The 23,727-nt window shown below is 35.4% G+C and overlaps 1 protein-coding gene across 1 annotated transcript; it reads right to left on the bottom strand.

Annotated features, from left to right (window-relative positions):
• Positions 1-190: 190 nt before the first annotated feature.
• LOC115420623 (group XV phospholipase A2-like) lies at positions 191-22,059 on the bottom strand. The gene is made up of 7 exons (XM_030136001.1): positions 21,991-22,059; positions 16,872-17,029; positions 10,824-10,942; positions 10,612-10,710; positions 9,189-9,413; positions 4,305-4,417; positions 191-1,098 (listed from the first exon to the last, which is right to left on the bottom strand). Exons 1-7 carry the CDS (start codon positions 22,057-22,059, stop codon positions 697-699), a joined length of 1,185 nt encoding a protein of 394 aa, XP_029991861.1. The 3' UTR covers positions 191-696.
• Positions 22,060-23,727: the final 1,668 nt, after the last annotated feature.

The following is a 23,727-nucleotide window of genomic DNA, read 5'->3' as shown; positions in this document are numbered from 1 at the left end:
AATTATAACTCAACTAATATTGATGTGAATTGAATCTAATTGGACAGACACATGACTGGGACCAAGCTTCAACTGTTTCTGCTGTATGGAACAACCTGGAAACTGTTGGATTGAAACAGAAATAGTCGATCCACACATGCACAGCGTTCAGGGTGTTTGGCAGAGGTTTGCGTTCTCTGAACACTGGTTAGTTTTAGTTTCTACATTTGGGTCAAACTGTGTATAAAAGTACTAAAACATGTGACCTGTGGCACTGATACAAATACAAATATTACATGTGCTTCATCATTTATTCCTGATGTAACTCTACGGTTAAAGGAGCTTCAAAATCTCTCATGACATCAATAAAAAAGATCTGCGTTTGATTATTATCAATAATAATAATAATAATAATAATAATAAGTGGCACAAACTGCACATGACACATCCTTCATCAGAGCACATGTGGATTTAGACAAAAATCGCAGGGTTCTTTGAAATCTAATATAAAACTGTATTTCAACTCACTCGACAGTAAACAACCTGACGTTAACATTTAGAATCACAATTATAAAATGAATTCTGAACTTTAGATTTTGGTAATTTTCGCTCTAAAATTCAACCCAATCCTTTGTGTCTCAGACCAGATGAGGTGCTTCTGTGTCACCGTATGGCTCTGTATGAGTGTAAAGTCGTCTCGGTCAGAATCTGTCCGGGTCACGGTGAGAACAGCACGCTCTTGATGTACGCCACAGTCGTAAAGTTGGCCAACATGGCCACGTGTTCGTTCCCGGGCAGCTCCGTTAGCGTCACGGGCTGTTTCTGTTTGCCCGCCCAGCGCTTGCACTGCACGGCGCTCAGCAGGTTCACCGTCCCGTCGCCGTCTCCCAGCACCACGGTGGGCTCGACGTCGGGGAACTTGTTGGAATACTGGAAGGCCTCTGAGGTGGGGACGCCGGTGCCGTACAGGCAGTGGACGGTGACGCCGGGGGGGGTCAGGTCGAACACCAGCGACTCCGTGTCCTGACGCATCAACCAGCCGTCCTCGAAGCCGATGTCCGAGTAGAAGCGCTTGTAGTCCAGCACCGTGTAGTTGAAGTTGGGCGTCTGGACCAGGACCTGAGGTTCAGTGGATCCAAAACACACAAAAAAAGATTATTACAAACTTGATCTGGTTTTATCGGAGGATTTATGTACAGTTTTAGGCCTTTTCTGGTCTGAGATGTGGATCATCAAATCCAATGTATGTGTAGTAGTAGTACATCCACTGTTAGTACTAGTATTTGTAGTAGTAGTACATCCACTGGTAGTACTAGTATTTGTAGTAGTAGTACATCCACTGTTAGTGCTAGTATTTGTAGTAGTAGTACATCCACTGTTAGTACTAGTATTTGTAGTAGTAGTACATCCACTGGTAGTACTAGTATTTGTAGTAGTAGTATATCCACTGTTAGCACTAGTATTTGTAGTAGTAGTACATCCACTGTTAGTACTAGTATTTGTAGTAGTAGTACATCCACTGGTAGTACTAGTATTGTTAGTACTGTTAGTACTGTTAGTACTGGTAGTACTAGTATTGTTAGTACTGTTAGTACTCTTAGTACTGTTAGTACTAGTATTGTTAGTACTGTTAGTACTGTTAGTACTGTTAGTACTAGTATTGTTAGTACTGTTAGTACTGTTAGTACTGGTAGTACTAGTATTGTTAGTACTGTTAGTACCCTTCCTCTCAAATCTCTTTTTTGTTACAAATCCATTCTTTTTAATTGATGAATAAAGAAACAGGTTTCTCTCCATACAACAGTAAAAAGTCATACAATTCTATAGGCTACATACATTTACTTTATTTATTTGTTTATTTATTTCGAACATGCCAAGAAACAAAATAAAACAAAACAAAGCAAAATAAGACAAAAACAAAATCACATTTAAATGAACCGAATCTATCTTCATGTATGTGAAAGTCTGAGTTTTGCAGGAAAAGGAGTAGGAAGAAGAACAAAGCTACAAAGTACATGTTTACAGAAGGAGTAGAATTACAATATGGCAGACAGGAAAAGTGGGAGCAACCTTTGAGTCAACATTTGAAAAGTCGTAAAAACAAAATGCAAATATGGTTTTCCATAAACTGCTTTGGAGGAAATAATTAAGCCGAGTTGAGTCAGCAGCAGGTGGCGCTCTAATAAAATGAGTAGAAGAAGCAGAACATCTGTTCTGTGGTCTGACATCTAAACATGCTCTGATGGGTTTTTCACAGACAGTCACGTTTTCATTCTTAAATATCTGAGACAGAAAAATATCTGCTCAGTCACATGAGTTAAAAGTTCATCACCTCAGAGTTTATTTAGTGTGTTGTTCTTTCCTCTACGTGCATTTACTCTTGTGAGGAAAGACAAAACCATTTGACTTATTTTCTGACGCTCTGTTTAAAATGTGGTTTAAATACGTTTATGGAAACACACAAACTGAAACCACGTTCATCTTCCCATGAGGAACTGAGGCCCTCGGATCGCTCGACTCAGCGTCACCAGAAAAACAGGCACAGAAATTTCACTTTTACAGAACCTCAAAGAATTAGTGTTTATTAGTTTGGGTCCAAATTAAGTATTTAGCAAGTTCACATAAAGTAATCCAGATCATACTATGTCTATTTGTTTTTTGTTTGTTTGTTTTGATGATGCCTATGTCATCATTATTTGTAATTAAACTTTTTTTTTAATTAATAGGAACGAGTGATGTATTAATGTTGGCTGTTTTATGTTTTGTTTTCTGTCACCTGCCTAAGAACTGCACATGACAAGGAGTTATTTTTTACTAATTCTGGCATATTTACATCGGTGTATTTTTTATACAGAAATGTTCATAAATGTACATGGTCCTTGTTGAGACAAACTAGTAAACCATTCAGTGTAAAAACTGTTGTTTGTCCAAGCCACATGTGTCAAACATGCGGCCCGGGGGCCAAAACTGGCCCCTGGAATGAATTTATGAAATGTAAAAATTACACTGAAGATATGAACAATCAAGGATGTTCAATCTAAAGTGGGTCAGACCAGTAAAATACTATCATAATAACCTATAAATAATGAAAAAAAAGGACCAATGGCCCTGTAGCTTACCAGCACTTCCTATCTCTTATAATGGGGAAATTTTTCAAAGTGGCACCAAGTTTGAACTCAATCGGAATTGTAGCTTCAGAGAAGAAAACGATTGAAATTTTTGTAACAGACGACAGCCGCCGCCGCCGGAGGCCACATGACGACAATAGCTTACAGCCTATCGGCCGGTAAGGTAAAAAGCTCATTTCTTCTTTTTCTTTTAGTGTCAAAAATGTAAAATTACACAAAAATGTTTACATTTACTAACTGGCTTTTCACAAAAAATATGAACAACCTGAAATGTCTTCAGAGAAGTATGTAGTATTTTAACAATATTCTGCCTATTATCAAATGTTTGGTGTATTTGTAGATCCACTAATCTGTAAGTTGTGAAGCACACGTATAAATGATAAACTAAGGTGTAATGTTCAAATTACACTTATTTTTCTTTAAAATTTTCAGGTTGTTCATATTTGTGCGTGTTACATTCAAGTACGGTTGGTAGATGTAAACATTTTAATAAAGGAATTTTACTTTTTCACTCAAAAACATAGAGAAAACTTTGGAGTTGATATCATTTATAAGTTCTTATCCTATTATTTATATTATTTTACTGGTCCGGCCCACTTTATTTCATATTAGGCTGAATGTGGAACTGAACTAAAATGAGTTTGACAGCCCTGGTCTAAGAAATGTGAGCTTTGGAATCCCTTCACCTCATGACCTGTTGGTTTTGTTTTTTGTTTTTGAATATGTAAAAAAAACAAAAAAACTTTCGTACATAGAGTTAAAAAAAAAAGTGCATGGTCCCTATTAAATAAACCAATAAAATAATAACTAAATAAATAAATAAAGTAGTGAAAATACTTGACGAATTTAAACTTCTAATTATTTTTGTAGGACGGCCATTATTTACAGAAGAGGATTACAGACACTGGAAAAAAAAATAAAATTAAGGTCTAATATATATATTTTTTATTATCATTCTGAGAAAAAAAAATCCAAATTCTGAGGAAAAAGTCACAATTTGGCCATAAATAAATATGACTTCAATGCAGTTCTTCTATGAGACTAATAATGATATGCATCAGTTCTCAGCTCCCCTGAACGCCTCCTGTCACTCACATCCAGTAGGCGGAGTCAGGCTCAGACAGGGGGGCGGAGTTACACTAGAACATTCTGAAAGGCCAAAGACACAATAAACACAGAGCAAATGCACTCACTGACCTTATCTTTGGGCCAGGTGTGGACGTAGGGGAGGAGCCAGGAGGTGGAGACGGCCGAGCGCTGCTGCGAGCGGATTTTCAACGGACTGATGACGGGGATGCGGTTATTATCACCTAGAGGAACAGAAAAGACCAACAGAGACAGAAATGAAAGCAGATGGAGACCCAAAACCAGAGGAGAGTTTCACAGCAGCATTTATGAAGAAAACACACAGTTCTGACGAAAGGGAAACAAACGGAACCCATGACACACAAACACACATTCTACTGTAATATTCTACTGTATTCTACTGCAGTATTAAACTGTAGTATACTGTAGTATACTGTAGTATACTGCATTATTAAACTGTATTATACTGTAGTATTATATTAATACTATAAAAATTAATAACATAATATAAAAAAAAATAATTTTTTAAAATTATTATTCATTTTTGTTCATTTTCTCCACTGTCATTGATCCAACTCCATGGGTTTTACTAGTGAATCGATGTTGTAGAAGATGATGGTGTTTCCACGGTAACTACAGAGCCTCTGAATGTCCATATATGGTCATATTTGATGACCATGAAAAGATGAATAACTGTATTTTACACCAATTATTTACATGTATTGATAGGATTAGTGGATCAACAGGAATTAAACAGTTTAGATCAGTGGATGTTTTTGGTCGATGTTGGATGTTTGGGTCTTTATGGGTTAAAATACAACATTTGTACATACGCACTTTTTTTTTTTTTGCTTTATTAGTATATTCTATTTATATTATTTATTGCTTTTATCTTTTCACACTTACTTTCCTCTTTTTTTGCTAGTGTTTTTGTATGCAACTGAACTATTGTGACCAAGTAATTTCCCTTGTGGATCAATAAAGTCTGTCTTCAGTGTAATTCTGAGCAGTACAACATGCACCAACACAGGATTTGATGCAACTGCAGCTTTTACCAGTGATGAAGTAATCGTGTAGAGGAGGAAGAAGGCAGCTCGGTTTGAAACGAGCTTTTCCAGTCACATAATTTATAACCACATCCATTGCATCCTCATAGAGCAAAGGTTAAATAAGCCAAGGTATTTTAAAGCACATGCAGTTAGCATTAGCAGGCTTTAGTCACAGACTATTTCCTGTGTTTGGGAGAAGCTGTTAAATTTTGCAATGAGGTTTTTATCTTCTTCTTCACAGCCGTTTTTGAACACTGACCCCATCAGACAACAGATGTAAGAAATGCAGGCTATATCATCCCCAGATGTCATATGTCTGTGCACAGAACAACATGTTGACCCACAAAGGAGTGATATTTTTCTTTTTTTAAATGAAATTCTTCCTTTTCCCTCGTTTCCCAGTGGTCTCCATAAACTGTAAATGCTCTGCTTGGCTCTGAATTCTTCATTCATTCAACTCCACAGGTCCATCTTCAACCCTATTTCTGAGTAATGACACCAGAAAGGTGGTTTGGAGCGCTGGCCCTTTAAATGCACAGGAGACACTTCAGGCCCCGCCCCCTCCAGGTTGTCGGCTGTGCTGCTCTGTCCCGTTCAACCGACAACTGAACATTTTAGGTAATGGGCTCCAAGTCTGGACATATTTACAGTCTGGACTACAACCGCTGATGACAACAAACAATTATGGAGAAATACTGGAGAAATGTTGGTCTGAAGTCTGGACCTGATATGAGCAAATGTGGAGACGGAACGAGTTATAGACGGAATAAATTAAGAAGGAATTTGAATGAAAGAAAACAAACGAAAATCGAGCAAAATAAAGAAAAAAAAAAATGAACAAAACTGAACAGAAATCAACAAAATAATGAAAAAAATGAACAAAACTGAACAAAAATTGAGCAAAATTAATGATTTTGGTACATGCAAGTTCAAAATTCCAAAATCATTCATTTAGACTCGAAAAGGAGCGGGAAGAAGAAAAACTTATTTAATCTCACCCCCATTCTCATCATCAAATAATTTAACATAATATAAGCCGAAATAATTCCAGATAACTGACGTTGCTTTTCATTTATGGCACCTAGTTTGCTTTTTCGGTTATTGTGTCTTGTTCGTTGTTCATTTTTCAGCGTTGTTACCAGCGACCAACTCCAAACTGAGTAAGAACATTTGTGATTGGTGGATGGCTGTGTGCAGTGTCTGTCACAAACCCAGGCTGAATTTAGATGAGAACACACTGAGTTCATCTTCCTCCTACATTGCAGGACCTGCGATGTGACTATTGGCCACACGTACATCACGATGACGATGCTCAAACGATATATTGTGCAGCTCTAATGCAAAGTGTTACGGGAACCAGAGCATAACATAAAATGGCTCCCCTCCTCCTTCCAGCTTCCAATAAAAGGCTGTGCAACTACTATACAGTCCAAAAATGGTATTTTATAGGTTTACCATCACTAAGTAACAAAAAGCATCAGGGAGGGCGTGGCCAAAACAACAAACAAATGTTGTATTGTGGAGCTCTAACTCCAAATATATTCATCTATGCTAATGTTTGGACGGAACATGCCCACTGTGACATATTATACACTCTGTTCCAGTTCATAAGCCTCCACGAGCGCTGATCCAAATCATAGAGAGCAGCTTTTATCATTATCAGTGTGTGTGATACTTTGATTAAACTGTCTCATATTTTTGACCTGAAGAACCAGAGATGGAACCAAACTGTGTCAACAACAGATAAGAGACAAGAGACAAACCAAACAGCGTCATGTACAGGCTGAAGAACTGATGTTTAAGGGACGTTCCAGTTTGTATTTTCCTAAATACAGGGTTAGTCAAAAAGAATGAACCAATTCCATGACGCATTGCTTCAGTTCTCAAGCACTGTCATTAGGGGTGTTAGAAAATATCGGTTTCTACAATATATCGCAATATTTCATTTCACAATACTGTATTGATATTTAAAAATACTGTATCGACATTGTTAGGTATTTATTCAAATGCAGATATTGTGGAGGTTCACTTTTGTTTTTTTGTTTTTCTTTTTTGTTTCCATTTTATTTATTCTTATTTAACACTCTTTTATTCAATAATGTTTGTTCCTTTGTTGGGATTGAACTCAAATCCTGTTCTGATGTTAGTTGTGAACTAATAGAATCTGAACATTTGAACAGGATCTGAAACTGGAATGTCTGTAAAACAGAATTTCAGTTTGAACACAGGAACATTTTGGGATATAACATTAGATCCTGTTGGGATCAAATAAACATGTGTTGATTATTTGTCCATATTTCTGGTGTAATTCAATTCTTCAAGGAAATAATCATTTAAAAAAAAACAGAAACAAACAAAAAATTGCCTTTTAAACAGTATCATGATATATTGTGATATATCATATCATGATCCTAGTATTGGGATTTGTATCGTATCGCCAGATTCTTGCTGATACACAGCCCTAATCGTCATGGAATGAGTCAGTGACCATTTGAAAGAGGAGTTTTCTAAGTTTTGAACGGCTAACCTCGATGACCTTAAACATCGAATAACAGCAGCGATCAGCTCAGTGGATGGTGATCTGCTGATCGTGTCTGGGAGGAATCCTCTTATGGCATTGTTATTGTCTGTGCTGCAGGTGGTGGACACACTGAACACTTGTAAAACAGGAAATAAAAGTAGATAGTGAGTCAAATACTTGTGACTTGGCTGGAGTTGCTTTTCCTTATTAAAATATTGCGTAATGAAATCGGTTCATTCTTTTGGAATAACCCTGTACATTTAGTTCCAGTCAGTCATGACACTTCTTTTGTTTAATCCTTGCACTTGGACAAATCAGATAGAAGGATTCTGTCAAACGCAAGATTCATGCACATGTATAAGCAGAGTAAAACTGTGTCATTAAATATCTTGTAAACATTAGCCGATCATCAGTTTTATCATTTGTTTTCCAGTTTGTCTTATCTAAGTATGATTTAGCCAATTTTATCTCAGAAGCTGACAATTTCCAAAAGTTTGTTTACCAGTGTGATTTGTGTTCAGTATAACCTACAATGTATTACCACTGAAGAATTATCGAACATAAACAATCAGCCACCACAGTGAACATGTGATAAACATTACCAGATACCTCCAGTCAGTTTGTTATGACCATGAACATTTGTTTTTCATTTTTGTGAATGATTAACTTCAAAATTCCTTATTATATTATGATTATTTGGTTTACTGTACTTTTCGGACTATTGGCCACACCTGACTATAAGCCACACCCACCCCGTCTCCAACATCTCACCATCGATTCATTGATGCCAATTATACTTTTCTTTTTTTCTTTTGTTCAGGAAAGTATAATTACATAAACAGAAGGCAAAATGAAGGTCATTAGCCTTATCATTGATGCCAAGCTTATGTGCAGCAGCTCTATTTCCTTCTCCAGCAGCTGGATCGATCGTTAGCCCGGAAAACATAAATTAAGCGCAACATTTTTGAGCTTAAATTGTGTTTTACAGACATGACAGTTTAAGATCCTGTTCAAATATTCATATTCTATTAGTTCATAAATAACATCAGAACATTATTTTTGTCCCAACAAAGGAACTAACATTTTTTGATAAGAGTGTTAAATAATAAATAAAATATAAACAATAAAGAAAAACAAAAATGAACCTCCACAATATCTGCATTTGAATAAATACCTAAAAATGTCGATACAGTACTTTTTAATATCGATACAGTATTGTGAAATGAAATATTGCGATATATTGCAGAACTGATATTTTCTTACAGCCCTAACAGTCACTGCACTATTATAGTTATGATATATTTATTTGTTTATTTATTTATTATTAGTTATATAAATTATAGTTATTATAGTCATTGCATGGTGAACTGCTGAAACACTGTTCAGATATTTGTGGTTTTGTCAGTCAAATAACTGGTGTCTTACCGGAGGTGACGACTCGGAGGGTCTTGGCCACTCCGGCCCACGGCGGTCCCAGAGAGATGAAGGCTTTGACGTACTTGTCTTTCCAGGCCTGTGGCTGCTGGTTGAGGAAGTACAGCGTGTACATGTTACCCATACTGTGAGCGATCAGCACCACGGGCCCCCCCGCCTTCTCTGCCATCTCCTCAATCATGTGCTGCAGCGCCAGGAAGTACTCCTTATTCTCATCTGGAAGAACAGGACGGATCGAAAGACAAAATGAGTCGACAACCTTCCTCTGACAGACCTGTTATGAATTTCCCTGAAAGTCCACGGTGAGGCTGGGGATCTTCTAGGAATTTACCCCACGTTTACCTTCTAATCTGAAAGATCCAAAGGAAGGAGCAGACTGGTGTTTACCATTTACACCTACTACTACTACTAATAATAGTAATAATGATAATAATAGTAGTAATAATAATAATAACAATAATAATAGTACTACTACTACTAATAATAATAGTAATAGTAATAACAACAACAACAACAACAATAATAACAATAATAATAATAATAATAATAATAATCCTTCCAGGTTAAACTGCTTGACGTGCAAAACATCCCACTCATTGATTAAAAGCCAACGAGAAAATGCGTTTTTGACATGATTTAAAGACAGGCAAACAGTTGTTTTAACCTAAAAACTACAGACCATGACCAGAAGTAGCCACTGGAACCCCCAAAAAGTACAATTTCCAATGCTTTATAGACCATTTAGGACACAGGTGTTAAACATGCGTCCCGGGGGCCAAATTCAGCCCGCCAAAGGGTTCAGTCCGGCCCCTGGGATGAATTTGTGAAATGCAAAAATGACACTGAAAATATTAACAATCATGGATGTTCAAATCATTTTAGGTTATTTCAGTCTAAAGTGGATCAGACCAGTAAAATACTATCAAAATAACCTATAAATAATGAAAACTGTACATTTGTCTCTTTGTTTTAGTGTAAAAAAAAGTAAAATTACACAAAAATGTTTACATTTACAGACTAGCCTTTTACAAAAAATGTGAATATCTGAAATGTCTGAAGAGAAGTATGTGGAATTTTAATAATATTCTCCCTGTTGTTTAATGTTTTGTGTATTTGTAGATCCACTGTGATCTCTAAATTGTGATTCACATGTATAAATGAGAAACTAAGGCCTCATATTATTAACACTGCACTATTTTACTAAAGAATTTTCAGGTTGTTCATATTTGTTCATGTTATGTTTGAGTACAATTCGTAGATGTAAACATTTTCATTACGGAATTTACTTTTTTCACTCAAAAGTTCTGATCCTATTATTTATATTATCTTCCTGGTCCGGCCCACTTTTATATCATATTAGGCTGGATGTGGAACTGAACTAAAATGAGTTTGACAGCCCTGGTTGAATACTTACTGGGGGCTTTCCTCCAGTCGTACGGCGCTCCTCTGACATCGTCTCCTCTGGTGTAACCCCACTCCACCAGCTGCTGCACGATAGTAAAGAAATACATGCCTAGGACATGGACACGGGCACAAAATCAAACCCAAATGAACATTATTCACTGTTTTGTCACTGGACACAACAGTCAAAGGTTACTGGGGTGTTTTCAGGCCGGGTCCACTCACCCACGCTGCGTTTGCTGGGGTCCAGAAACTCCAGCGAATATGTGTCTCCGAACCCCGGGACACGGATGTCAACACCGGGGGGGGACGAGGTGGTGTGTGTGGTCCTGTTGTAGATAAGCCTGAACACACACACACACACACACACACACGCACACACACACATAGAAACAGGTAAAGATTGGCATTACATCATATTCTTTTCATTTATTTATTTTTTTTTAATTCAAATTTTTATTGCTTTACTGCTTTCTGTTTCAGCACAATACCAACTTATTCTGCTTCTTATAGTTGCCTGACAGAACATGGTTAGTTTGTCATTTTCCAACACCTGCACATGTTAGTAGTAATGATCCCTATCCTTTAATTCTTCTATATCCCTTTTGTACAATTTGCTCATTAACTGTTTGTTTCAGAACGGTAAATATGGAAATGAAAGAGACAAAATGCATAAAACAAACTAATAGGGATGTAACGATACGAAAATTTCCCATCATGGTTATTGTGACCAAAATTATCACGGTTATCATTATTATCGTGGTATTGTTGAAATTGTGCTCAAAATGTTCAAAAACTACTTATACACACACTGAAATAATGTAACCAAGTTGTATTTTGAAAAAAACAAAACAAATAAATAACACACACAATATACTTTCTGTTGCAGAAACATTAAATATTAACATATAAACATCAAACATACAAATGTGCATTAAAGATGGCACCTTATGGCCATAGGAGATTCCTGCACTAGGGGTGGAACTGATAGGATTCGATCAATATCACTGCTATTGTGGATTCTGTTTTTAATCCAATTCCTTAACAAGTCTCCTATTGATTCCTGAGTGGTTTTTTGAGTGGGAAAAAAGTAGTTGGACAGGTCACAGTGGAGCTGGTTTGACCATTTTCCAAATCACATCATTCACAGTGTCACACATATACACCACTGTACGCACAAACAGAAGGTGAAACACAATCATATTTTCCTGAAGTGTTTAATGAACAATGAATGTAAATATGCTGAAAGAATGAGGATTTTAAAACATGTTTAGGGTGATCTGCTTCTCCAGGAAATGAGCAGTATCACTGTGATTTTCAAAGTGCGGTAATCGAACACGGTTGTCATGATAATTAGAATTTAAACGGTAGGAAATTTTACCACAGCTTATCACTATACCGGTAATTGTTACATCCCTATAAATAAGTGTCAAAGCATCAGTAACTCTGTGACATTTGAGATGAGATTTTTACATCCTGTTTTTGGAATATTAATTATTTCTGATTATCTTAATTTACATGTTACTTGTCACTGTGTAAAGTGGCTTTTTGTGGTCGTTCATTTACACCCTGATGACACGTTACATTTATGACACGTCTAAAAAGGCAGAAGATCCATTTCCCAGTTTATCCAACCTATTAAACACCACTATTTTGGGTTTTTAAGAAAACTTCCTCAATTGTGCGTTTTTAAAAATACCACTTAAGTTGTTAAAAGGGAAGTGAACATTTATAGGATTGTTTGTTCATGCAAAAACCATATCATTATTGCAGGTTACACCTAAGTCTTATAATATTATAATGTGCATTGGGTTCTATTAATTCAAACACAAAATAAACGTTTGGTCAGAGGACAGATCCGTTATTGGACATGAGCGATTATCAGAACCAATATTAACATTCTTACATTTGAAGTATTTTTTGTTTGATATGTGTTGTAACCACTTTGTTATCTCAAACAATATCCTGTTCACGGCTCTATCTGACCACTTACATGTCATGAGCAATAGCTAACATAAGAAAAGAACATTTATTTATTTACTTCTACGTGTAAGACAGAATTCCTGTAGATAAACCTGTTAAAACGGTCACTAATCATGGTTAAAATACTACAGAAAAGCATTGAAAATCATAAAAAAACAGAAAACAGAAACTTCTGAATTTACTTTAACTTGTTTTTAGTTACAGACAATATTCTGCTGCCACCCAAACATTAAATATATAGTGTTCACAGTGTCAAAGTAAAATTAGAAATCACTGCTTTCTGTTTTTATACATTTTCAGCACCATACCGAATTATTCTGATTCTCATAGTGGCCTGACAGAACATGGTTAGTTTGTCATTTTCCAACACCTGCACATGTTAGTAATAAGTGTTAGTAGGAGTGGTCTGTATCCTTTAATTCTTCTAGATCCCTTTTTCTACAATTTGCACATTAACAGTTTGTTTCAGAACGGTAAATATGGAAAATTAAAAGGACAAAATGCATAAAACAGACCAACACACACGTCGTTAGTGGGCAGATGATGAAGACATAAGGGTTACTACAGGGTTTCTGCAGGTATCAGCAAATCTAATTTAACACTTTTTAATGCTCTTTTTAATGCCACTTTAAACTTTTTTTTTTTGTTTCATATTATTTTTTTATTGAAGTGTATACAAGAGAAACAAAGGTGCTTCCATATACCAGGGCACACTGATGTCAACATTAACCATGTTTGTATACACCATTAGATTTAGATTTGCATATTTTTAAGAACAAATAACAGGAGTCTCTTTTCCATTGTCCCTCAAATTGCTCGAATATAACTTGTACATAAAAATTTACCTAATGGAAAAACAATTTCGTCAAAAGTGTCATTTTTCGATTAAAAGTTTTTGCGCTGGCAAGAGGTGGTTTTTCAGACGTAGAGCAAATGGTATATCACGCAAAACTGCAATGGAAAGACCTTTTTTTTTGCAACTAGAGCGAGGTGAATTAAAAACTGGATGTTGACAGACGTTACAACAAGAGAAGAAAAAGAAACGTGTGTGTATGTGTGGACACACCAGGAAACCACATCATTTTTTAATTTAGTAGGAGATAGAGGGTAAGATAGAATAATAATGAATATATCTGTAAATTTTCACCATATTTATGTTCATGTTTATGAAATGACTTCTCGTGTCATGTGTTGCGATATGAACAATATTAAAATTTCATATCACAGTTATTGTGACCAAATTATCACAATTATTATTATTATTGTGGTATTGTTGAAATTGTGCTCAAAACGTTCAAAAAGTACTAATACACACACTGAAATAATTTAACCAAGTTGTATTTTGAAAAAAAAAACCCCAAAATAAATAAAATAATTGGCACAATGTCCCTTCTGTTGCAGAAACATTCCAATATTAACCCTTAGTGGTCTGAGTCTATTTTGTTCGTTTTTCAGTCCTTTTGATTTGGCCTTTATATACTATAGAAACAAAAGTTTACTATACCCATGTTTGGGATCTGTTTTTTCAGCACAGCTTATCACGGTTATCATGAGAATTAGAATTTAAACGTTAATACTAACCGTCTGCAATTTTACCGCAGTTTATCGTTATACCGGTAATCGTTACATCAAAGTGCTAGAAACTTCCATGACACAATACCATGAAAAGAATACTAAGGCATAGTCTGTATAAATAATTCAACTGGTCACATACACATAAGAAAAAAAAATAAAATAAAAACAAATAAATAAATAAAAAGGGAAGGGAATTACATGGTCTCAAATAAATCCATAAACTGTTGTCAATTATTGTAGAAGTGGTTCAAGTTTCCCCGTTTTGAATATCTAATTATCTCTGCTTTTGAAAGGGACATGACCTCATTAATCCATCGTGTGCTGGAATGGGCTGTTGTGGATTTCCAGTTAAGAAGGAGGTGGTGTTGAGCGATTACAGAAGTAAAAGCTGTTACTTTCAATTCTGTAGTAGAGTATCAGGTATACTTTTCTGGAAGACCAAAAATACCAAAGTGTGCTGAAGCGTCAATAGACTTTAAACACATTTAATGCCCATGTCCAACTGCAGATATAGTTTTAGATATTGGCTAAAATTTCCTTAGGGGGTCAAATGAGTGGCCATTTTTGTCAAACAAAAAAACAGTTGTCATAAATGCATAGAAGTGTGTGTAAATAATGCTCATCATTTGTGCACAGACTACTGATATTCTCTGACAGTGGAAGCTCTATTTTCATAAATATTGGATTTGGAATAGCACGTGTATGTGAAAACTTTTGCTGGTGGACGGACGTGACATTACCCATGATGCTCTGGTCAGTCCCAGTACTTTATTAGGAATAAACTTATAGACTTACTATTGCTAATTGTGCTCTTCTTCATAAATGTTGGTATTGTGGATCTAAAACAATCCCAGCTGACACAAAAACACTAAATGTGTCAGTGGACAGATGTGACATGGTTGTTGTGGATCCCATCATACTGATGCTCTGCAGCCATGTCAGCGTTTACACTAATGATCCCTGTGCAAAAACTAGGAGCACTATTATTTATTGGATAGTTTAGCATCAGACTAAAGAGGAAAGAACAATATAGAATTGTTCTTTGTGTCTAAAAATGCTTCTTATTGTAAAACTGTTGATGTAAACAGTGCTGTGTGCCATTCTTCATGTATGTATTGGTGGAACAGAAGCAGGATGGATCAGCACCATACTCCAGACTGAACCTGTACAAATAAAACATGTGATATGGAGGAGAGAATCTGGGAAGAAAAACTGGGGAATCCAAAAGAATAGAAGATTTGTTTTTCAGCTCAATTCAGTTCAAATAGAACTTGTCCATTTGTGACATGAAAATATAGCATTAATTGTGATGAAACTAAATAAAACTAAACTTGAATGAAAAATCCAAAACTATTAGAACCTTGCTCTAGACATTGAATTTAATGCTTTTTAATGTCATTTAAGGCCTTAATTTTCACAAAATCTATTTAATCACTTTTAAAGACCCTCAGAAACCCTGTTTTATCTGATCTTTTCTTTTAATTTAGAGCTTGTTGACAAATAGAGGGTTCAAGGGTTGAGTTTATTTGGTGAAAGCTGATAACAGTCACAGTAAGTCAGACGGGTCAGTGAATGCATCAGCCCATTCCCCTTTTTATTGACAAAGCCTCCGGGAATTTCAGCCCACAGTAGGATTGTTCCGACTTTAACCTGTGGCTCACTTCCGCAGCTAAAAACACACAGGATTCCTGCAGCTGATCATCAGAAATAAATGTTTTTGTCCCAGTCTTTCAACGCAAAGCGGCGCTGCATGATATTGGAAAAAAAAAAAGACATTGTGATTTTGTTTTAACCCTGCGATATGAAAAAATACCCAGGGGGATATAACAGCTGTGTGGAGCCGACATAAATGGTCAAATAAATTAGTTGTTTCTTCTCGTTGTGTCGACACAGAACACGTTTCAGTTTCGTCCTTCTTGTAGCTGAAATAACTCCAGATAACTGACGTTGCTTTTCTTTTCGGCACCAAGACTTTGTTTTTGGTGATTTTTTCTTCTTCGTTGCTCATTTTTCAATGTTGTTACTAGCTACTCAGTCCATGTGCAGGGGGCGTGGCCTGCTTCAGCAAACTGATTAAGAACGATTGTGATTGGTGGATCGCTGTGTGCAGTGTGCGTCAGGTATAGGGGTGTTAGAAAATATCGGTTCTGCAATATATCGCGATATTTCATTTCACAATACTGTATCGATATTAAAAAGTACTGTATCCATATTTTTAGGTATTTATTCAAATGCAGATATTGTGGAGGTTCATTTTTGTTTTTCTGGTTTGTTTCCATTTTATTTATTTTTATTTAACACTGTTTTATTAAATAATGTTCGTTCCTTCGTTGAAATTGAACTCAAATCCTGTTCTGATGTTAGTTGTGAACTAATAGAATACAAACATTTGAACAGGATCTGAAACTGGAATGTCTGTAAAACAGAATTTCAGTTTTGAACACAGAAAAATTTTGTTATATAACATTAGATCCTGTTGTGATCAAATAAAAATGTGTTTAGTATTTGTGCAGATTTCTGGTGTGATTCAGTTCTTCAAGGAAATAATCATTTAAAAAAAGAAACAAACAAAAAATTGCCTTTTTAACAGAATCATGATATATCGTATCGTGATCCTAGTATTGTGATTTGTATTGTATCGCCAGATTCTTGCCGATACACACCCTTACACACAATACTAATAACCAATATTAATAACAAAAGGAGAATGTGAACCTTATGTTGTCTATCCAGCAGTCGATGGCTACTGGGACCAGCTGCTCCAGGTTGAGCCACAGGGTGAAGAAGGACTCGGTCTTCTTGTAGCAGATGTAGTGGACCACACTGGGCTTGTCCAACTTGGCCTCCAGCTGGTTCCCCAGATCCCCCGGGTACTGCAAAGAAACAACATTAATGCAGCTACAGTGACATCTAGTTCTGCCTTGGCGGAGGTCTCGCGCTCTCCTGGTTTCTCCTGTTTTCTGCTTTTTAATGAAGGAATATTAACTTTGGTAAAATCACATCATGTGACAGTGAAGCACCTTATTGCTGGACGCCACCTGCTGTAAAAACACAAGATAATGTCCGTTTGGGGATACGACAGAAACAGAAGACCTGCTCCTTCTGCGCTTATAAACAACACATTGTAAAGGTAAGGTCCACTAAAGAATTCTGTAAATATAACCCCCTAAATGCCTGTAAATATTCCATAAAGAACCTTAAAAAGGCACAGAAGACTAAAAGTTCATCAGTTACATAGTATTATAGTATAGTATCAGTAATATATTATTATTATTAAACCCATAAAGACCCAAACAGCCACCAGCGACCAAAACCATCTACTGATCTGAACAGTTTAATACCTGTTGAACCATTAATCCTATCAATACATGTAAATAATTGGTGTTAAATACAGTCTTCATCTTTTCATGGTCATCAGATATGACCATTTGGACGTTCAGAGGCTCCGTAGTTACCATGGAAACACTCATCTTCTACAACATTGATTCACCAGTCAAACCTATGGAGTTGGATCAGTGACGGTGGATGGAGAATATTTGTTTTTACGTTCAGTTATTGATATATTTGCAGAAAAAGTCTGTTTTTCTTCAGTTTTCTCTTTTTTTTTCTTCAACATGATCAGTTAATTAAATACAGGAAAATACATGATTTTCATTGAAAAAAAAATCGTAACATACAGGTGATAATATTATGATAAATGGTGACAGATCACTTAAGAAAGGTGAAATGAAGAGATTAATTCATTAAATCAGGCCTGAAAAACATTACTGTTTACTGCAGCTTTCCCCTAAACTGTTAATAATGTCTTTTAAATGAACTTTAAAATCACAATTTGTGTCTATTTTAGTTGTAACGTTTTTATATTTTAACTTTCTCTCATCTCAAATGTATTTTTATGCCTCTCCTGTGATGCTTTATGTTTTCCGTAAAGCACTTTGAATTGTCCTGGACATGAAATGGGTTATACAAATAAACGTGAACTGCCCTGAGAACTGACACAGAAGTAGCACTCAGTCTTCATGGGTTAATATCAAATGAATCATTAGGATTTTCTGGGAAGTAATTTCTAACATTCTAGAGTAATAGCAGCAATGTTCACAACAGAATAATACTCATGTGGTTTTAAAAAGGAAACAAATCTGTATGCAAGAGGTGAATGGAGCGACTGTGACATGAGCTGCTGACCTTTGGACTGTTGTTTTAGAGGACTACTGTGTTACCATGTTGTTATGTTCTGCAGCTAGAAGTGACCATATTTGGACAAAATGGAACACAAAGTGCTAACAGGTGAGTTTATAGTGGGGATGTAATGATATAAAAATTTCATATCACGGTTATTGTGACCAAAATTATCATGGTTATCATTACGAGGGCCGTTCAATAAGTTCATGGCCTCACCCAGAACAGAACAACACAGACTGATAATTTATATTTTATTTTTCAACATAATCTCCATTTACAGCAATGCACTTGGTCCATCGATGTTCAAGCATCACTATCCCATCACGAAAGAATGTAACATCCTGTATTATAACAACCAGTATTTCTGGGTGAGGCCATGAACTTATGTACAGCCCTCGTATTATTGCGGTATTATTGAAATTGTGCTCAAAATGTTCAAAAAGTACTAATACACACACTGAAATAATTTAACCAAGTTGTATTTTGAAGACAAAAAAACAAAAAAAACAATTAAAATAATGGTACAATGCACTTTCTGTGTCAGAAACGTTCAAATATTAACCCTTAGTGGTCTGAGTCTATTTCATCCATTTTTCAGTCCTTTTGATTTTGCCTTTATATACTATATAAACAAATGTTTACTATACCCATGTTTGGGATCTGTTTTTTTCAGCACAACTTCATCTATATCAACTGTCTATTTTTTTTTTCCACTTTAACCTACTATATCAACACAAAAGGACAAAAAACACACAAAAAAAATAAAATCCAATTTGAAAAATGTATATAATTTATTGCATAAATAACACACAGATGCTTAACGAACGTTTTCAAAGACTTTAAAAGTGAATATTGGTTCCAAATATTAGGTATAGAAAATGAAAATTGTAATAAATTAAAACTATACTCAAATATCTGACATAAAAGCAGATCTTTACATCAGCGTTTTCTCTGGAAAAGTGCAGTAATCAAACACGGTTATCATGATAATTAGAATTTAATTTACTAACCGTCTGCAATTTTACCGTGGTTTATCGTTTTGTACTGGTAATTGTTACATCCCTAGTTTACAATAAAACTTCATCAAACATTTGAGTAACAGGCATGTTAGTGCATAGGGCTGTAAGAAAATATCAGTTCCGCTATATATTGCAATATTTCATTTCACAATACTGTATCAATATTAGAAAGTACTGTATCGATATTTTTAGGTATTTATTCAAATGCAAATATGGCGGAGGTTCATTTTTGTTTGTTTTTCTGTATTGTTTATATCTTATTTATTATTATTTAACACTGTTTTACTAAGTAATGGTTATTTGAAGCATCCTAAAAGCACTTTTTACTGTCTGAGAGGCAGATGGTAGTTCCTTTGGAAACTAGGAGAATTGGAAAAAATTGTGATATTACATTAGATCCTGTTCTGCATTACATAAAAATGTGTTTAGTATTTGTACATATTTCTGGTGTAATTCAATTCTTCCAGGAATTAATCTTAAAAAAAAAGAAACAAAAATTTTTTTTTGCCTTTTTAACAGTATCATGATACATCGTGATATATTGTATCGTGATCCTAGTATTGTGATTTGTATCGTCTCACCAGATTCTTGCTGATACACAGCCCCATAAGTGCACCGAAAATGATAGAGAGGCTCATTGTCAGAAAAAATAAACAAAAGCTTGAAAAGTCCAGGAGCTGATAATCATACCTGGCACTGATGTCTTATTGCCGGATATATAATTTATAGATGTAATTAGAGTCCAAATAACTGATGCAAATGACGTCATAGTAAATTATGGGAACACGTGGAGAGGAACACGTGTCCAAACAGACAGAAGGTCATCGACACCGGCTCTTATCATACCACTCATGTAGATAGTCACAGCCTCTGAATTCACACAAATCTACACTAACAATGGGTGTGAGATTAAAGCTGTTCTACTGGACTGGAGTTCACATAAAGCCGTCCCACAATACGCTATGATTAAAGTGGATGGGACTCCCCGAGAAGCCTGAGAACCTGACTGGCTCTGGTTCTGGAGGGTCATGCTGTGTTCCAGCTCAGTCATATGATCAGGGAGTAAACAGTACTTAACACACACACACACACACACACACACACACACACACACACACACACACACAGCTATGGTTGAGCAACGCTGTGGACTGTATACAGACAGCAACAAAACTGAGTCTAGTCAGTAGTCAGACTGAGATTTAATGAGCACAATATGTCGAGATATAATAAAAATATGAAGAAAATTTACAAGTGAATGTGTTTGTGGAATTTGTGACATTCAGTTCAAATACAATCCTCGTAAATTACACTTCTTTCCTCTTCTATGGACTCTACCTGTATAGAAGCTGACACTGTACCTTTATGTATATATGTAAGTTGAAGTTAAGTTAACCCTTTCATGCACAGTGGTCACTCCAGTGGACACTCCAGTGGTCACTCCAGTGGACAGTTCTTCTCCAGCTGTTCTCTTATATATTCATGGGTTTTGTTGTTTTAGTTCCATATCAGCCCCATACTGTAACTCTGCTGTTCTTGATAAAACCTGATCTACACTGACATGTTTGAGTGGAAATCAACTGCTGGTTGTTATTAAACTGTATTTAACAATTTTCTGTTTTTTTTTTTTTTTTTTTTTTTGCATATTATCTCCATGAAGTGAGTAATAACAAGTATTAGAGTATGTTAAATGTGAGAAACATCACATTAGCTGCATTAAAAATGTTTTTATTTCATAGTTTTCACACAGTGTTTTATTTTTGATATTGGTTTTAAATGCATGTTTCTTTGCTTCAGAAATGAAAACATAGTGTCCAGCTAAGTGGACATTTGTGTAACTCCATAAAAAATAGGTCATTAAAAAAAAATTCAGTTACATTGGGTTTTTTTCATGTCTAAAGATGAATAAAAACATTCAGGGAAAAAAAATATTGACCTAAAGTTCCCATAATTCATACATCAAAGGGCTAAAGTAAGTGTAAGTTTATATGTAAAAAGAGTTTCTTTTTTCTTGTTTTACTATTCTTTTTTATATATGTTAACGTAATTGGGTAGTAAATATGATATGATTTTGTTCTACCATAAATTAATAAGGAGTTAAAGAACACAGACTTGCTATCTGGTGTATATAAAATGTAAAATGGCTCAGACGTTAAAACGTTTTGGAGTTTAACTGTATTTTACCAACAAAAGTTACATATCCAATCCAACTTTATTTGTAAAGCACTTTAAAACAACTGCAGTGGGCCAAAATGCTGTACAGAAGAATAATTACAACCAAAATAGAAGAATAAAATACAGAACAGATTTAAAGACCTAGAACTGCACAAAAAAGACAGAAGTGCTATACAGAAGAATAAATAAACCCATAATAAAAAGAATTAAATACATTCATATTCAGACTATTTCCCAGCCGAATTGAATACAACAAACGTATTATTCTTTAAAGCTTTAAATCTTTTTATTTTGCTTCGTGGAACGTTTACAAGAGGCGAATTCCTGTAAAAAGTGTTCCAATGGAAGCGGACTCTGGCCTGGGTCCATGCTAGCTGTCCACTGGCTTTGGATCGTGGCGGTTATTTTCCATTTTTAAAAAAGTAAAAATACTGATTAAGACTTTAGGAGATACTTACTGAGGACCACCGGGGGTTTGGGGGGCTGACAGGACTTGTCGTCGGTGCATTTCTCCATCGGTCTTCCATCGCTCCGGGCGGACAACAGCAACAGCAACAAGCCGACCAGGAGCGGCGAAGACTGGGCGGCTATCCGGTACCGACCGCCATGGCTCTGGATGTCTCATAGCCAAAAAGTCATGATATGTGTGTGTTTTTCGGCAGACAGGATGTCTTCGACGGGCTGTCAGGGCTCTCTGAGTAGTTTCCTAAACATGAATGTTGTTGTTATCAGGGCGGAACACGGTGACGATCACGAGGTTCACAGTCGATCACAGAGTAATCGATACCTCAGACTTCAGACAGCGATCAAGACAGATGGAATGGATCTCAGATAGAGTCGAACAAATCAAACCCACCACAGTCGTTTGTGGCAAAATGCTTTATATTTTGCTGCCATATAATCAGAAGAAAATGTACATCATCTGTTTTGGTCCTGTCCCTTCTCAAATATTTTCTGGTAGGATGTCTGTTTTCTATTTGTCAAATATGTTTCTGATTTTTCTTTTACTTATTCAAAAATATGTTTGGTATCTTTTCACATCCTGCTAACAAAATCAGATCAATATTACATCATCATTCTGTTCTTTTTTTTTTTTTTTTTTTTTTTTGCAAAATACACATTCACAAATCCAAATTCTCAAATCTCAAACCTTACTTTTTAATTTGAAAATTGAGCTTACAAATATCCAGTACTCTAAAATAAAAAAGCTATCAAAACCACTGATTTATGTAACAGTTAGAACTTTGTGTAGTATATATATATATGTATATATATATATATATATATATATATATACTCTATATATATATATATATCTACACACACATATTACATATACATATATATATCTATAATATATTATATATCTATATATATAGATATATATATATATATATATATATAGTTTGCATGTTTGTCACCTGGCTGTGTTATGTCTGTTCTGTTCTGTTCGTTCATGTTATTATATTAATATTGCATTGTACTTTTCATGTCCTTATTGTACTTTGTATAATAATCAATCAATCAATCAATCAATCAATTTTTGCTGCCATATTTACACGACAGAACTAAATAACAACCATAGGTATTTATACGTACTTAAACCGATCCTACTGTAACTACGAAATAGTAAAACAGGCCGCTTAGTACCTCCCCAATCCAACTATTACATGCAGATAGTTTCATTAACTGTTTTCCAGTATTTGAGGCTCACAGTCGATCACAAAGCAATTGATACTTCGGCTTCAGCATTCAAAAGACACGCATAATCGATGTCAGATACAGTCAAACAATCAACCGAGTCGATGCTGACAATCATTTGCGACAAAATGCTTTATTTTGTGTTGCCATATTTACACAACAGTATAAAATAAACAGCATCAGTATTTATATGCACTTAACAATCTACTACAGCTAAGAAACAGTTAACCAGGCACTTTTCATACCTACCCTATCTAAAACTATGATATACACAATATAAAGGCTACAGGAAAGGTTTCTACATTGATTACATACACACCCTAGAGGAAACTATTAACAAATATAACTCCTACCATTATCATTACTCTAAGGAATATGTCCATACAATTTATTTCGCGTTTTCCAACGTTTGTGCAGACATTTTCAGCGATCAATAGGTTTTTAGGATTTGGACTTAGTTTTAGGGCAACAATTGGAATTAAGTTTAGGCATCA

Source organism: Sphaeramia orbicularis, chromosome 6 (genome assembly GCF_902148855.1).
Source record: "Sphaeramia orbicularis chromosome 6, fSphaOr1.1, whole genome shotgun sequence".
NCBI lineage: Eukaryota > Metazoa > Chordata > Actinopteri > Kurtiformes > Apogonidae > Sphaeramia > Sphaeramia orbicularis.
The sequence above is the reverse complement of the archived record's forward strand: the minus strand, read 5'-3'. Positions and strand labels throughout refer to the sequence as shown.

Bases quoted from the DNA above. Each gene is read 5' to 3' on its own strand.
- LOC115420623 (XM_030136001.1), bottom strand. From the start codon at position 22,059: ATGGAAGACCGATGGAGAAATGCACCGACGACAAGTCCTGTCAGCCCC. The intron at 10,943-16,871 runs GTTCACATTCTC...GTGTGTGTTCAG, and splicing joins TGCTGGATAGACAACATAAG to GCTTATCTACAACAGGACCA. The intron at 10,711-10,823 runs GTGAGTGGACCC...TCCATGTCCTAG, and splicing joins CCCCAGCAAACGCAGCGTGG to GCATGTATTTCTTTACTATC.